General features: G+C 45.9%; 1 protein-coding gene across 1 annotated transcript in view; it reads left to right on the top strand.

Moving 5' to 3' along the window:
* The window catches only part of SPAG6 (sperm associated antigen 6), a 157,115-nt gene that overhangs the window by 61,425 nt on the left and 80,865 nt on the right, over positions 1–14,825 (top strand). The window contains exon 5 of the mRNA XM_040352508.1: positions 5,575–5,780. Coding sequence (XP_040208442.1) covers positions 5,575–5,780 — 206 coding nt within the window. The remainder of the gene's footprint in view (positions 1–5,574; positions 5,781–14,825) is intronic.

Here is a 14,825-nt window from a genome sequence, read left to right as displayed (position 1 = left end):
GTTAGTGCCCGGATGCGGGGCCCGTGTGTTGTTAGGGGGACTGTGTTGTTACTCTGGGGGGTGCTGCTGTGTGCTGCTGTGTTCTATGAGGTAATTTTTACCTCAGACAGCGGCCGTCTTGGAAATCTCCTTGGTAACGCTGTGATTCTTTTCTGAGGTAACAGACAAAGCAGTCAGTGCTGCTGTGTTCTATGAGGTAATTTTTACCTCAGACAGCGGCCGTCTTGGAAATCTCCTTGGTAACGCTGTGATTCTTTTCTGAGGTAACAGACAAAGCAGTCAGTGCTGCTGTGTTCTATGAGGTAATTTTTACCTCAGATGGTAGCCATCTTGGAAATCTCCTTGGTAACGATGTGATTCTTCCCTGAGATGACTCGGCACAGCCTCTGGTCAGTTTTAGTGCTGTTACAGTTTTAGTGCTGTGAATCTTCCATGAGGTGAATACACATCACAGTCAGCACATCAGAGCACACCTGAGGTTTTTCAGCTCCCTCTGCAGCTGGGTGGGGTGGTGAATACCGGGGGCCCCCATGCTCTGCAATAGCAGCAAGGAGGTGACCAGTGGGTTTTTTTGTCCTGCCTTGCAGGGTGGGTGACTCAGCGCTGACACTATGGAACTCAAGCTATGCCTGAGTTAACCCTTAACGCCCCTCCCCCTGCCACATCTGTTATGTTGGCTGTCCTGGGTTTCTTGCCAGGTTTGAAGCAGCTAGTGCCCGGATGGGGGGTAAAAAAGCGCCCCCTCCCTGAAGCCTGCTTCTGGGGATGACACAGAATCGCTGTTTTTTTCTGGTTCTGTTATGTCAGAGGCTGCGGGTTTTAACCCTTATGGATAGTGAGGATGACTCTGCTGCAGTCAGTTGCTGGCAAGAATTTGTTGGAGCTCTTGTTTCTGCGGTGCGTGAGGCTCTAAAAATTGAGGATGTGGCGGAGACACCTCCGTGTCAGTACCAGCAGACTACCACGCATCGCTGAAGTGTTTCCTTGTGTTCCTTATTTGGACTATATGTTATACAAGGAATGGGATGCACCGCAAAAAGTTTGTCAAAAAACTTTGCAACCCGTTACCCCCTTGAGGGGGGCTTTAAAAAAAAAAAAAAAAAAAGTAGGTCTCTCCTCCGCCAGTGGACCCCCCTGTGTCCAGACTGCGCAAGGCCACCACATTGCCTGTGGAAGGGGCTCCTGCATTTCAGGATCCCGCTGATAGGAGAGTGGAGGCCATGGCCCGCTCCCTATTCACGGTGGTGGGTTCGGCGGTGAGGCCGGCTCTGGCCGGGGCCCTGGCAGGCCCCGACTAAAAGGGCGAAGCTCCTGCTGCAGGAGCTGGAAGAAGGACCTCTAAGGTGGCCTTGGTGATGGTCGTTAAGGGTGAACGGTCCTTTTGGGTCTTCCCTGACTGGCATCATTGAGGATGCCACAGGTGGTAAGCGCATGCTGTTCCCACGGTTTGGGAAGGGCTAGGGACCTCGCCCTGTGCAAAGACCCTCCTTGCCTACCTCCGAGCGTTTTTTCGCTCGCCCTGTGCGGTGGGGGTAGGTCTACATGGTGCTTGAATCCCCGCTGCGGGGTAGCAGCGCACCGGATACCGCATGCCTAACAAGTCTGCGGACATACCTGCTTCCGCCTGAAGGTCTGCTCCCGCCCGTGTCTCGGGTGGGAGACTGGCTTCGCATTGCGAAGTGTTTTCCTTGGGGTACAAGATTGAGTTTCTCTCTTGTCTGCCAAACAGGTTTTTTCCCTCCGGCTTCTGGCCTCCTCCGGTTCGCCGGTTGACTCCGTCAGGGGCTGTCCAGGATCTTCTGGTCAGGGGAGTGATTGTGCTAGTTCCCTCGTTGGAACGGTCTCGGGGTTTTACTCCATTCTGTTTGTGTCCCCATGGAGGATGGGGCCCGGTCGATCCTGGGCCTCAAGTCCCTCGTTTTGTTTTGTCAGGTTTTTCTGGCATCCTTGGATGTCATGAACGTGTACCTGCATATCCTCAAACCACCAGAGATTCTGTGCTTTGCGGTCGGGGGGGGACCATTTTCAATGGTGTCCTTCCCATTCGGCGGGTTTTCGCCAAGGTGCTCGTACCGATACTGGCCCGGCTGTGACAGCGGGGGTTTGTTATCATGGGATGTCTGGACGACATTCTCCTACGAGCTTCTTCGAGCTCTGCATTGGTGGAGCCGTGTCTATCACGTGTCAGGCTCTCCGAGTGTTCGGCTGGTTTCTGGATTGTCCTGAAATCAGGGTTGATTCCGTCTCAGGGATTCCTGAGACTGGTCCTGGATTCCTCCAGGGCGGGAGTGTTTTTCTCCTAGCAGAAAAAACTTCAGACTCTGCTATCTGCTGTGCAGCAGTTGCCGACCCAGAAGCGGTCATCTCTGCGATTCTGCAGGAAGGTTCTGGGTCAGTTGGTAGCCTCTTTCGAGGCGGTTCCGTATGCCCAATTCCACGCCAGGGTACTACGGAGGGAACTGCTGTCACGATGGGACTAGCTTCCGTCATCTCTGGATTACCAGATTCAGCTGAGTCATCTGATCATGTCTCCCCTGGTATGGTGGCTGGCGTTTCCGGTGCTTCGGGCCGGAAAGTCATTTTTCTGCAGGCCACTGGACAGTGGTCACGACGGATGCCAGCCTCTCCGGTTGGGGAGGGGCGCTTGGGGCACCCAGTCAGCCCAGGGGCACTGGACTCAGGTGGAGTCCTGCCTACTGATCAACGTTCTGGAGCTCCGAGCAATCAAGCTTTGCCTTACCAGGTGGTCCCTGGATCTACAGGGCCGACCGGTCAAAATCCTGTCCGATAACACCACGTCCGTGGCGTAGGTTGATCATCAGGGAGGCACACGGAGTATTGTTGCAGCGACGGGGGTCGCGCGCATCCTTTCGGTGGGCCGAAGGGTCCGTTCCGGCTCTATCGGCCGGGTACATTCCGGGAATACGGAATTGGCTAGCCGACTACCTAAGTCGCACTGCACTGGGCCAAGGAGAGTGGTCTCTCCACCCGCAGGTGTTTCGGGGTCTGTGCCGAAAGTGGGCGGACGTGGACCTTCTAGCGTCCCGTCTCTATCGGTAGGTGCCACGGTTCGTGGGCAGGTTTAAGGACCCGTGGGCGGACGCGTCAGGCGCGTTGGTGGCTCCTTGGGGTCGCTGTCGCCTACTTTACACCTTCCCTCCTCGGAAGCTTCTTCCTCGCCTGCTGCGCAGAGTAGAAGCTGTAGGGATTCTATCGGTCCTGATTGCCTCAGATTGGCCGCGTCGCTTCTGGTACGCGGACCAGGTGCGTCTGCTGGCAGACGCCCCCTAGCGTCTTCCCCTGGGAATTGATTTTCTGTTACAGGGTCCAATCTTCCACCCTGTTTCACAGCCACCGGCCTTAGCGGCGTGGCTGTTGAGAGCCAGGGGCTTAAGGACCGAGGCCTATTGGGCTCGGTGGTCTCTACCGTGCTGCCTGCACGGAGGTCTACCTCACGTAGGTTTTTTCCTCATACATGGAAGGCCTACTTCTCTGTGTGTGGGGAGATGAACTGGCACTCTCGTACATGCGTTGTGTACAGGATTCTGCTGTCTTTGCAGCAGGGAGTGGTTCAGGCTCTCGCCTTACGTACGGTTAGGAGCCAGATTTCTGCTCTGGCTGTTTTTTACTTGCAGCGACCCTTGGCATCGCACTCCTGGGTGCGTGTGTTGGGTCAGGGGGTCTGGCAGGTGGCCCCTCCGGTGCGCCCTCCATTACCCCCATGGGACTTGAATTTAGTCCTTTCAGTGCTTCGGGATGCTCCCTTTGAGGACATTCGGGAGGTTTTTTGTTTTATTGTCACAAAAGGTGATTTTATTTCTGGTAGCAATTACCTCGATCAGACGGGTGTCTGTCTGTTCTGGCGGCCTTGTCTTGCAAGGCTCCCTGCTTGGTAATCCGTAAGGATGAGGTGGTGCTGCGGCCGCAGCCGTTTTTTCTCCCTAAGGTCGTTTCGGCTTTTCACTTGGATGTGGACATTGTTCTTCCATCCTTGTGTCCTCAGCCGAAGAACCCGAAGGAGGCCACTTTACATTCTTTGGATGTGGTTCGGGCCCTTCGAGTTTACTTGTCGGCGACAGCTCCGTTCCGGATGTTGGACTCGCTGTTCGTGTCTGTGTCCGGTCCCAGTAAGGGCCTGGCAGTTTCGTCGGCCACCATTTCCAGGTGGATCCGACGGATTGTGCTTCAGGCCTATGCCCTGAAGGGCGGGCGCCCCCCTTTCGGGTCATGGCGCATTCGACCAGGGCGATCGGGGCCTCTTGGGCTTTCCGACACCAAGCCTCTGTGTTACTGGTGTGTAAGGCTGCGACCTGGTCGTCGGTCCACGCTTTTTCAAAGTTTTATATGGTGGATGTGAGTGCATCTTCGGATGCCTCCATTGGCCGCAGGGTGTTACAGGCGGCAGTTTAAGGTTGGAGTTCCTCCGTTGAGTAACTCCGGTTTTTGTTTGGGGTGTAACCTGTTTTTGCTGTGTTATTTTTCCCACCCCTCGAATTTTTTTGACACTGCTTGGGGACGTCCCTAAGGTCAATGAAGGCTGTGTCCGTCTATGAACGAAAGAGAAAAAAGGATTTTTGTACTCACCGTAAAATCCATTTCTCTGAGTTCATAGACGGACACAGCACCCACCCCTCCTTTGTTTGTACTGCTTGTTACGAACTGAGGCTGCTAAAGCAGGGTGTGGGTTATGCCTGGGGGAGCCACGCCCCCTGGGAGGAGCGGCATTAAGGAAAGTTTTTAACACCTTAAGTGCTGTAGAATTCTGCCTAAATCTCCTGGTAGGAAGAAGCATAACCCTAAGGTCAATGAAGGCTGTGTCCGTCTATGAACTCAGAGAAATGGATTTTACGGTGAGTACAAAAATCCTTTTATATATATATATATATATATATATATTACACACACATACATATATATATATATATATATATATATATATATATATATATAAATGTATATATATATAAATGTATATATTGTCCATACATTGTAATTTTGCAATTTCTTTCGGTAAAAACCTTTGTAATATTTAAATGGATTCAATAAATATTTATATTATATCTGTTTATATTTGAGCAAAAACATTTTTTTTTAAATAACATTTTATTTTTTATAAAATCTTGCAACATATGTAAAAGCTTTTTTTTTGCATTTCAATGTAATTAGAATAATTAGAATATGCCAGTCTATCCCCCCTCTATTATTTTATACGGTGGTGGCTTTGTGTAACCTGTCTATCCATGCAGAAAATAGCTGCCCACTGGTGGATCTGGGTTTAAACAGCTGACATCTGCTTAGTTTCTCCACCCCCTAGTAGAATAACAAGCTTTCGCAGCCTAATCTACTCCAAATGTGTGTATGTAAAAGAGGTCCTAACCATTGACCGGACTCCCTTTCAGTCAGGGATTGGTCCACATGGCTTCAGGAGCTAAGGAGGCTGATTTGAAATGCAGATCTCCAGACAGCACAGTCCAGCTTGCCCTTTCTCCTTTAATGTGTGTGTCATAGTGAAAAATGGCTCTTATAAGATTCAGTCACCCATACTTACTTAATTACCTCTTGTTGGACCTGCAGAGCTGTCACAAGCTGTGGTGGATTCAGGAGCTGTTCCCCTACTAGTGCTGTGTATCCAGGAGCCAGAAATTGCTCTGAAAAGGATTGCTGCTTCAACCCTGAGTGATCTATCGAAGCATTCTCCGGAGCTGGCTCAGACCGTGGTGGATGCGGGAGCTATCGCCCACTTAGCCCAGATGATTCTAAATCCGGACGCCAAACTCAAGGTACTGCTTTCAATTACTGTCCATTACTGTCCATCCATCTCTGATTTTACTCTCTGCTCCTGAAAATGCAGCTGTTAAATATTTATTGCATGTAGAATTATTTTGCTAGCAAATTTTTGTAAGGATCTCACCAATCTTTAAAAACAAAAAGTGTTTGAGTACTGCATGATGAGGGGGGATATACCCGGAAAGCTTGTCCTGAATAATTGTATGTTAGTGCAAATAAAAAAAATGGAAAGTTAGTGCAAATATAAAAATTGTATGTTGGTGCAAATATAAAAATTGTGGGCCAGATCCACATAGAATTGGATAGGCGCAGCGTATCAGAGATACGCTACGCTGCCGTATCTTACCTGGTTTTAAGCCGAATCCAGGAAGATTTTGCGCCGTAAGTTTATCTTTGCGGCGTAGTGTATCTCTCGGTGCGTAATTCAAATCGGCGGGTAGGGGGCGTGATTCATTTAAATGAAGCGCGTTCCCGCGCCGAATGAACTGCGCATGCTCCGTTTTAAAATTTCCCGCCGTGCTTTGCGCGAAATGACGTCGCAACGACGTCATTTTTTGAACTTAGACGTGAGTTATGTCCATCCCTATTCACGGACGACTTACGCAAAAAAAATAAAAATTCAAGTTTCGACGCGGGAACGACGGCCATACTTAACATGGCAAGTCTATCTATACGCCGCAAAATACTAGCTTTAACTATACGCCGGAAAAAGCAGACTACAGACGACGTTAGAAAATGCGACGGCCGCGCATACGTTCGTGGATCGTCGTAAATCGCTAATTTGCATGCCCGATGCGGAAAACGACGCAAACTCCACCCAGCGGGCGCCGAAGTATTGCATCTAAGATGCGAAGGCGTACGAAGCCGTACGCCTGTCGGATCTTACCCAGATGCCGTCGTATCTTGCTTTGAGGATTCAAACTGAAGATACGACGCGGGAAATTTGAAAGTATCCCGGCGTATCAGTAGATACGCCGGCGTACTTGCTCTGAGGATCTGCCCCTGTATGTGCAAATAAAAAGAAGCACATCCGTTGGGCAATAGCATTGAGTTGTAGAGCCCTTTTTCCCAACCAGTAGGATTTCTCCTGATAGTTTAGTGGATACTTCTTTTAAAAATGCTTTTGGTAGGTTTAGGGGTAATTCAGCTTCCTAATGTTTCATACAACAGTTTTTACATTTTATAAAGAATACATTATATAGGAAATCTGAGTATGTTTTGTATTCTTTTAAAATCAATTGTTTGAAAAACAATGAAACACAATTAGGGATACTGGTAATCAATGCTCACATGTCAGGAATTATATTAGAAAATATAATGTATACTTTCTTGGTATACAAGGATTTAAAGGGAAATTCTTCTTCTTCTTCTTCTTCTTCTTCTTCTTATTATTATTATTATTATTATTATTATTATTATTATTATTATTATTATACAGGATTTATATAGCGCCAATAGTTTACGCAGCGCTTTACAATATAAAAGGGAGACAATACATTTATAATACAATAAAATACAAGAGGATTAAAATTCACCAAAAATCTACAACATTTAAAAAAAAAATGTTTTACTTACCGGAAATAGCGGTTGCTATGCGTAAATTCCTAATCTGCCTCTTCCTAGTCCTTGGCAGGTCTTCTTCCTCGTCCTACTCGCTGTGTCTTCTGGGGAATGGGGCGTGCTGCCTTCTGGGAACTGTGTGTATCCCAGAGATCAGCCGCCCATTCAGAAAACACTGCAAGACTCGCGCATGCGCAGTAGGAAATGGGCAGTGAAATGGGCAGTGAAGCCGCAAGTGAGGATGGTGATGCCGGGACCGAAGGGTCTGCCTCGGGGGGGCAACATCGCGGGCACCTAGGACAGGTAAGTGTCCTTATTAAAAGTCAGCAGCTGACTTTAAAAATAAAATTGCTCAGAGGAGCTTACAATCTAATAGGGTGGGGCAGGTGGTACAAAAGGTTATAACTGTGGGGAATGTGCTGATGGACGTGGTAAAAGATTAGTTGGGGACGTGATAGGCTTCCCTGAAGAGATGAGTTTTCAGGGATCGCCTGAAGGAAATGTGATTTACTAGCCTTTATCTACCTTGGGGTAGAGAAAGAAGCATTGTAGAAATGTATGTTTCTGTTGTAAAGCCATGCTAGTATTGCCGAGTATTTTGCAGCTTGTGTCCAGAGGGTAATTCTGTTTTTAAACACTTTTTTGTGTTGATATTTTGCTCCAGGGCAGCAAATAATCACATTTATAGGTAATCTTAATTTCCTATATTGTTTTACAACAGTTATGAAGGGTCTTGAAGTTTGACTACAGCTAAATTAGAATTTCATAGTTTTTGCAAGGTGAAAACTGTGGGCACAGTGTGATGCCAAGTCTGTGTGAATGTTACCAAGTGACCTGATGACCATTGGGAATTTACTGCATGGTTGTGAACAAAATTTAATTATTGGGCAGAGTAGATACTCCCATAGCTCCCAACTGTTCCTGATTTTGAGGGACTGTCCTTCATTGGAAACAAAGTCCCTCTTTCCTCCTCATTTGTCACTTATTTTGGTCTGATCGATATAGTTTTACAACTTTAAAGCGGTAATAAACCAGCACATTAAAAAAAAAAAAACCCTGCAAGGCAAAGGCACAATGAGCTAGTATGCAGCACCCGGTCCATGCTGAGGGAGCTGACATCTTGCCCTTGGCGTGTCTTACGGGTTTGACGTCACTCCCGTAAATGCAAGTTTTCCTCTCGGCAAGGTCCAGCAGTGTCTGCCGAACCTTAAACCGGGCATTCAGAGCGCATGCGCCGCTGACGTGCAGCGGCTGCATGCAAAGGGAATATCTCCTAAACCGAACAGGTTTAGGAGATATTAATTGTACCTACAGGTAAGCCTTATAATTGGGCGTATCTGTAGGTAAAAGTGTCAAATTTGGGTATACAACCACTTTAACGAGGATGTAAACCTTGATTGGTTTTACTTCTTCTTTTGCTATCGGAACAGCCTGCAAATGTAAAGCATAATGGGCTAGTATGCATCGCATATTAGCGCATTATGTGACACTTACCTGCAAAAAAATACAGAGATGTCTCCACTGCAGGAAGCGTCCATCTTCTGTGTCTTCTTCCTTCCTGGCTGCGGACTCCGGAGCCGCGTGACGTCACTCCCGCGCATGCACACGAGAGACGCAATTCACGGCACAGGCTGGGGAAGAAACGGCACTCAGTTTAGTTTCATCCCCGCGCATGCGCCCTTGGGATTTTCGGCGGACTACAAGTGAAATATCTCCTAAACCGCGCATGTTTAAGAGATATTTCCACTACCTATAGGTAAGCCTTATTCTAGGCTTACCTATAGGTAGAAGTAGTCAGAAGTGGTTTACAACCACTTTAATATACGCTATTGGAGCTGGAATTACCGCAGCTGCTGGCACCAGACTTGCCCCCCAATAGATCCTCGTTAAAGGTCTAGATCGTTGATTCATATAGTTGTATTTAAAATGCACTACTTATCTATCAGTTTTACAGTACTAAACCTTTCATCCAATTTCTAAATTGGTGCATTTGTAAATTCCAAAAGCCATTATAAAGGAATAGTAGTGGTAAAAAAAAAAATGCTTGTGGTCAAGACCGCAATACATACTGTCTGTGTGTGTGTGTGTATATATATATATATATATATATATATATAAAATATATTTTGCGGCTTTAAAGTGGTTTACCAGGGTTATCAGCCATAACCTTGGTATCTTTTTCTTCAGTCGGCAGCTGTCTTTCTCATGAAAGAGTTCTGAGCAGCTCATGTGCCGCTGGAACACTTCCAGAAGTGGTGGGGCTCGCCTGTGTTTCTCGGACTTACTGTTTCCATCCCCCAAGAAATGATCCGCTGGTGCGGCTGGCTAGTCCCAGAGGCGATCAAAGAGTAGATCCTCTTTGATCGCCTCTATGGCCTTGGAGGACCAGAGCGACATCATGATGTCACTTCTGGTCCAGGCTGGAAGTAAACAATTTTTTTTTTTAAAGTGAAAGTTTAATATTTTTTTTTTCTCTTTTGCTTTGAAAGGTATTATCCTTATTTCTATTACATGGAATGTTTACATACATAGAACTACAGTATATAAATAACAAATACAAAAAAAATAATAATAATATAGTGTATACAATTGCGGCACAAGTCATATTGTAATCAATTGTTATTAACCACTTCCCGCCCGCAGTACATCATATGACGTCCCCCACATCCACCTCCTTCGACCATCCGGTGCTTCTGCGGTGCCATCAGGGACCCAGACAAAGAATCGGCGCCGGATGACTACCATCAAGATTTCTGGTGACTAGATGGCGATCTCTATGACCGTCGGAGGCCCGGGCGAAACGTTATGACGTCACGTCCAGGCCGTGGATGTAAACAAAGCTGCGATCGTGGCTGTCAGCATGAGATCGTGAATTTGTTTTCTCGATCTCATGCTTTCCAGCCTAGAGGGGAGATGTGGGGTCTTATTGACCCTGCATCTCTCCATAAAGGGGACCTGTCACAATAGATTCCAATTACAAGGGATGTTTACATTCCTTGTAATAGGAATAAAAGTGATCAAAAAATAAATAAGTGTAAAAATCCCAAAAATTAAGTAAAAAAAAATTGAAATAGAAAGGAAAACACCCCTGCCCCTGGTAGCTCGCGCCCAGAAGCGAACACACACGTAAGTCACGCCCACATATGTAAATGCCGTTCAAACCACACGTGAGCTATTGCCGTGTGCATTAGAGCGCGAGCAACAATTCTAGCACTAGACCTCCTCTGTAACTCTAAACTGGTAACCTGTAAAAAATAAAATTAAAGCGTTGCCTAAGTAGATTTTTAAGTACCGAAATTTGGCACCATTCCATGAGTGTGTGCAATTTTAAAGCGTGACATGTTGGGTATCTATTTACTGAGTGTAACATCATCTTTCACATTATACAAACAAATTGGGCTACTGTTTTGTTATTTTTTATTCATGAAAAATTGTTGCACAAATACCGTGCAAGATAAAAAGCAATGACCCTAGGATGTCTGCTAACAAAATATATATAATTTTTTGGGGTTCTGAGTAATTTTCTAACAAAAAAATTTAGATTTTTACATGGAGGAGAGGAGTGCAGGAATAGGCCTGGTATGGTAGTGGTTAAAAACTACCTTTCCATTTCCATTTCGGCAGCGCTGTAATTTTCTGTAAAATGTAATGTAGAACGCCCCCGGATTTTTCATTTCTGGCTTGTGTGATTGGTTTACTGATTCTCCCAGAGATTTTAGGCATCCCCTTCAACGAAAATTTCATTTTTGGTGAGAGAAGGGAAATCATAACTAAAGGGATGCAGGCCCTCCCACTTTCCTCATTAGAGCCCTGCAGGGTGCAGCAGCTGATAATTCTATTTATAAAATCACTCCCACACAGATTCACTTTGTACATGGACACAAACAAACAGCTATAACAAAAGATAGTAAGCTGCAACAGAGTTAAAATCCCTGCAATGTACATAAATCACCCAGAGGGGAATGTTTTTTTCACAACAAAAGTGCAGTTACTGTTTAAGCTGGCTATCTATGCTTCTATTCCCCCATCCACACTAAGACCCCTTTCACACTGAGGTCGTATTGCAGGAGCTATAGCGTTAAAAATAGCGCCTGCAATCCGCTCTAAAAGTGCTGCTCTATTGTCTCCAGTGTGAAAGCCAGAGGGATTTCACACTGGACCGTTGCGCTAGCAGGACGGTAAAAAAAGTCCTGTTAGCCGCATCTTTGGAGCGGGGGTTAAATGCACTGCAAATCCGCCCATAGCGTTGGCGGTAAAAATTGTGTTATTTTACCACCAATGCTATGGGCTCAGTGTGAAAGGGGTCTAAGCAGTAAGGATGGTCAGCTGTTGGCTTTTGTAATCAGCTGTGGCTGCTTTATTGGCTGCTGCATACTTGAACAGTGCTTGCATCTGATTGGAAGCATGCACTGTTTGGCCTACAATGGACTTTGGACTTTATCAATTTTGATAAAGATGTCTGATAAATTCATGGTGATGCCCTCTAATAAAAAAAAGTTTGTTCATTTAGCATATTGTTTGTAGGTCACAGACATTGATACTGTATTTATGGGTATGCCTTGTTGTATAGGCTAAGATGTGTGTCTGTGGCGGGCTACTGGGCTTGTCTGAGAATCCTGCAGTCCTCGGTGGAGGGCTATTAAAGCCACCATTCTAAGACAGGTCATTTTTCTCTCTAGAAAATGTTTCTTCATTGCTGCCATCCGCTGTGTTTTCCACTTTGCCTTGAGTGCCCACACAGCTGCATTTCTCATTTCTCATGAACTGTTTGTGTTGGACAGTCGCCTCTGGCTGCTGTGCAGCAATTTCTACCAAGTCACTAAAGCAATGAAAGGAAATCTTTTATGAGAGAGACATGGAGATTGCCATTGCGGACTCTCCTTCTGAAAATGCTGGTTGCCTGGCAATCATATTGACTCTTGCTTTAACACATGGGGTTCTGACCTGGAATTCAAATATGGACTGAAATGTTTCTGTCTCTTTATATACATCAGCATAACAGCCAGGCACCTAGCATTTGCAGAAGGAAGCAATCAATCAATCAATCTGTAATGGACTAACGCAATCCAACAACAAAACACAACTGTGCTGCATTGGGAAGTCCTGTGTTGGGTTGATTTACCAAAGGGAAATAGACTGTGCACATTGCAAAGTGCAGCTGTACTCTGCAAGTAAAGTTTGCTCCAGAGCTTAGTAAATGAGGTAAAGCTTCACTTTGCAAAGAATACCCAATCACGTGCAAGTAAATTGTAAAAAACAGCATTTTTATTTCTAGTGACTCCACTTGCAGTAAAAGCTTTTTCAGATACCACAGGATTCCTAAAGCCAGAACAACCTCTTCTGTGCCCATCTCTAGGCCATAAATGGATCAAAATTTGACCAGTTCATCAGGAATCGGCCATGATTCGATACATCTTGGGCAGGCTTCTTTTACGTGACTCGATCCATCATTCGACCTGGGTACAATAAGCCTGTCTGATTTTTTACATTTGATTACTTCTGGTGGATATAATCGCTTGAAGTAATCATTTGTACTTTGCTACTAGGATCTGACTTCTCAGCCAAGCTTTACCAGCTGCCATTCCACTGCCCAGTGAAAGTGCCCTCACAGGCCTCTGAAATATCGTAGCTGTGAAATCAGAACAAGTCTGGCCCCAGTAACAATGTGAAATCAGAGAGAGGCACAGGCAAGGTGTTGACTGCTAGTTAACTTTGGACATCTGCTCCTATTGAGGCTTTGCTGGGGTCTGCTCCTAAGCTGTGTCAGACCATTACATTTAAAGGTTAAAAAAGGTGTACATGTATAAAAAAACAAAGTATCTCTTAGAGTGCTTTTACACTCACAGCGCCTGGGTGTCGGCGGTAAAACGCTGCTATTTTCAGCGGCGCTTTACCACAGTTTTGCAGCGCTTTTCGGCCGCTAGCGAGGCGCTTTTAACCCCCGCTAGCGGACCAAAAAGAGTTAAAAGCGCCCGCAAAGCTCCTAAGGCGCTGCCCTGCCAGTGCACCGCTTCAGTGTGAAATCACTCAGGCTTTCACACTGGAGTGAAAGGAGCGGCTCTTTCAGGGCGCTTTTCAGGCACTATTTTTAGCGCTATAGCGCCTGCAAAGCGCCTCAATGTGAAAGGGGTCTTAGAATGGGACTTTTAAAAGGCAACCCAAGTCCCATTCTAAGCCTAGGTTCACTCTACTGCGATGTGATGTACTGCAAAATTGATCCATTTTTTTTTTGTTCTGTGTGAGGTGCAAATTTGCCTTGCATTTGGAGGTGGACAGGTGCGAATTTACCGTGATTTTACCATAAATTTTGTGAGGCAGACAGTAAAAAATTTGCAGAGATGTGAACTGTGTGCTGCAAGTTTACTGCAAGTTCAGTTGAAGCCTATGAAGATAAAATTTGCACCGCACCATAGGAATTTGCATCGCACCCGCAGTCAACACGCAATGGACCCTTTTTTTTTTCTAGCACCAAATTCGCAATGCATAGATGTGAACCAAAGCCATGGAATACTATGTTTTTTACATGGCCTGTGAATCCATGTGTTCCTAAACGCATTAAATCCGCTGTAAATTCGTATCAGTGTGAACCCAGGCTCAGAGATACTTTGATATTATATACATACTTTTACTCGGGCAAATGGTCTGATGCTTCACCCGATACCTGGGCAGTCAGGGCGATTACCGCTGACTGTCCCTGTATACCCCTCCAGCCCCCTCCATTCTGCTGCTGCCCCCCTCTGTTCCCCCTCCATGCTGCTCCGTGTCCCCCTCTGTGCTGCTGTGCCCCTCTCTTCTCCCCCTCTGTGCTGCCATCCCCCTCCATGCAGCAGTCCCCCTCCGTGCTGCTGTCCCCCTTAATCTGTCAGGATGGAGAGCAGAGGTAGGAGCCGGTAAATCTGGCTCCTTACTTTTACGAATGTACAGAGTCAGTGATCACTGACTCTGTCCATTCACATAACTGAAACATCGTAAACTGTGTTTACGATGTCTCAGTTTATAAATGGAGAGGAGCCTCTGTCTCCTCTCCATTCATTTTCAGTGCAGCTGAGGCTTCTGAGAAAGGGACTGGGGAATCTGTGTCCCTAGTCCCTTTCCCTGTCTCAAAGGGGAGATGTCAGAAGTCTGTTAAGACCCCTGATATCTCACCAAAGCCCCCCAACAGGGCTGTTAAAAAAAATTGCAATAAATAATAAAAAAAATTATTGTAAAAAATAATAAAAAACACACTGACACTCTCCACCCCCTCCTCTCCTTAAAAAAAAGAAAGCATTGTAAAAAAAATAGAAAAATACAAATTGTAAAAAAAATGTAAAAAAATAAATAAAAGCAAATTGTAAAAATAAAATACTGACACATGTGCCACTGTCACATGAGATTAAATAAAGGTAATCTGTATCGGCGAGTACTTGGAAAAAAAGTATCGGTACTTGTACTCGGTCTTAAAAAAGTGGTATCGGGACAACCCTAATACTAACTAT

This window comes from Rana temporaria, chromosome 5 (genome assembly GCF_905171775.1).
Source record: "Rana temporaria chromosome 5, aRanTem1.1, whole genome shotgun sequence".
Lineage (NCBI taxonomy): Eukaryota > Metazoa > Chordata > Amphibia > Anura > Ranidae > Rana > Rana temporaria.
The sequence above is the reverse complement of the archived record's forward strand: the minus strand, read 5'-3'. Positions and strand labels throughout refer to the sequence as shown.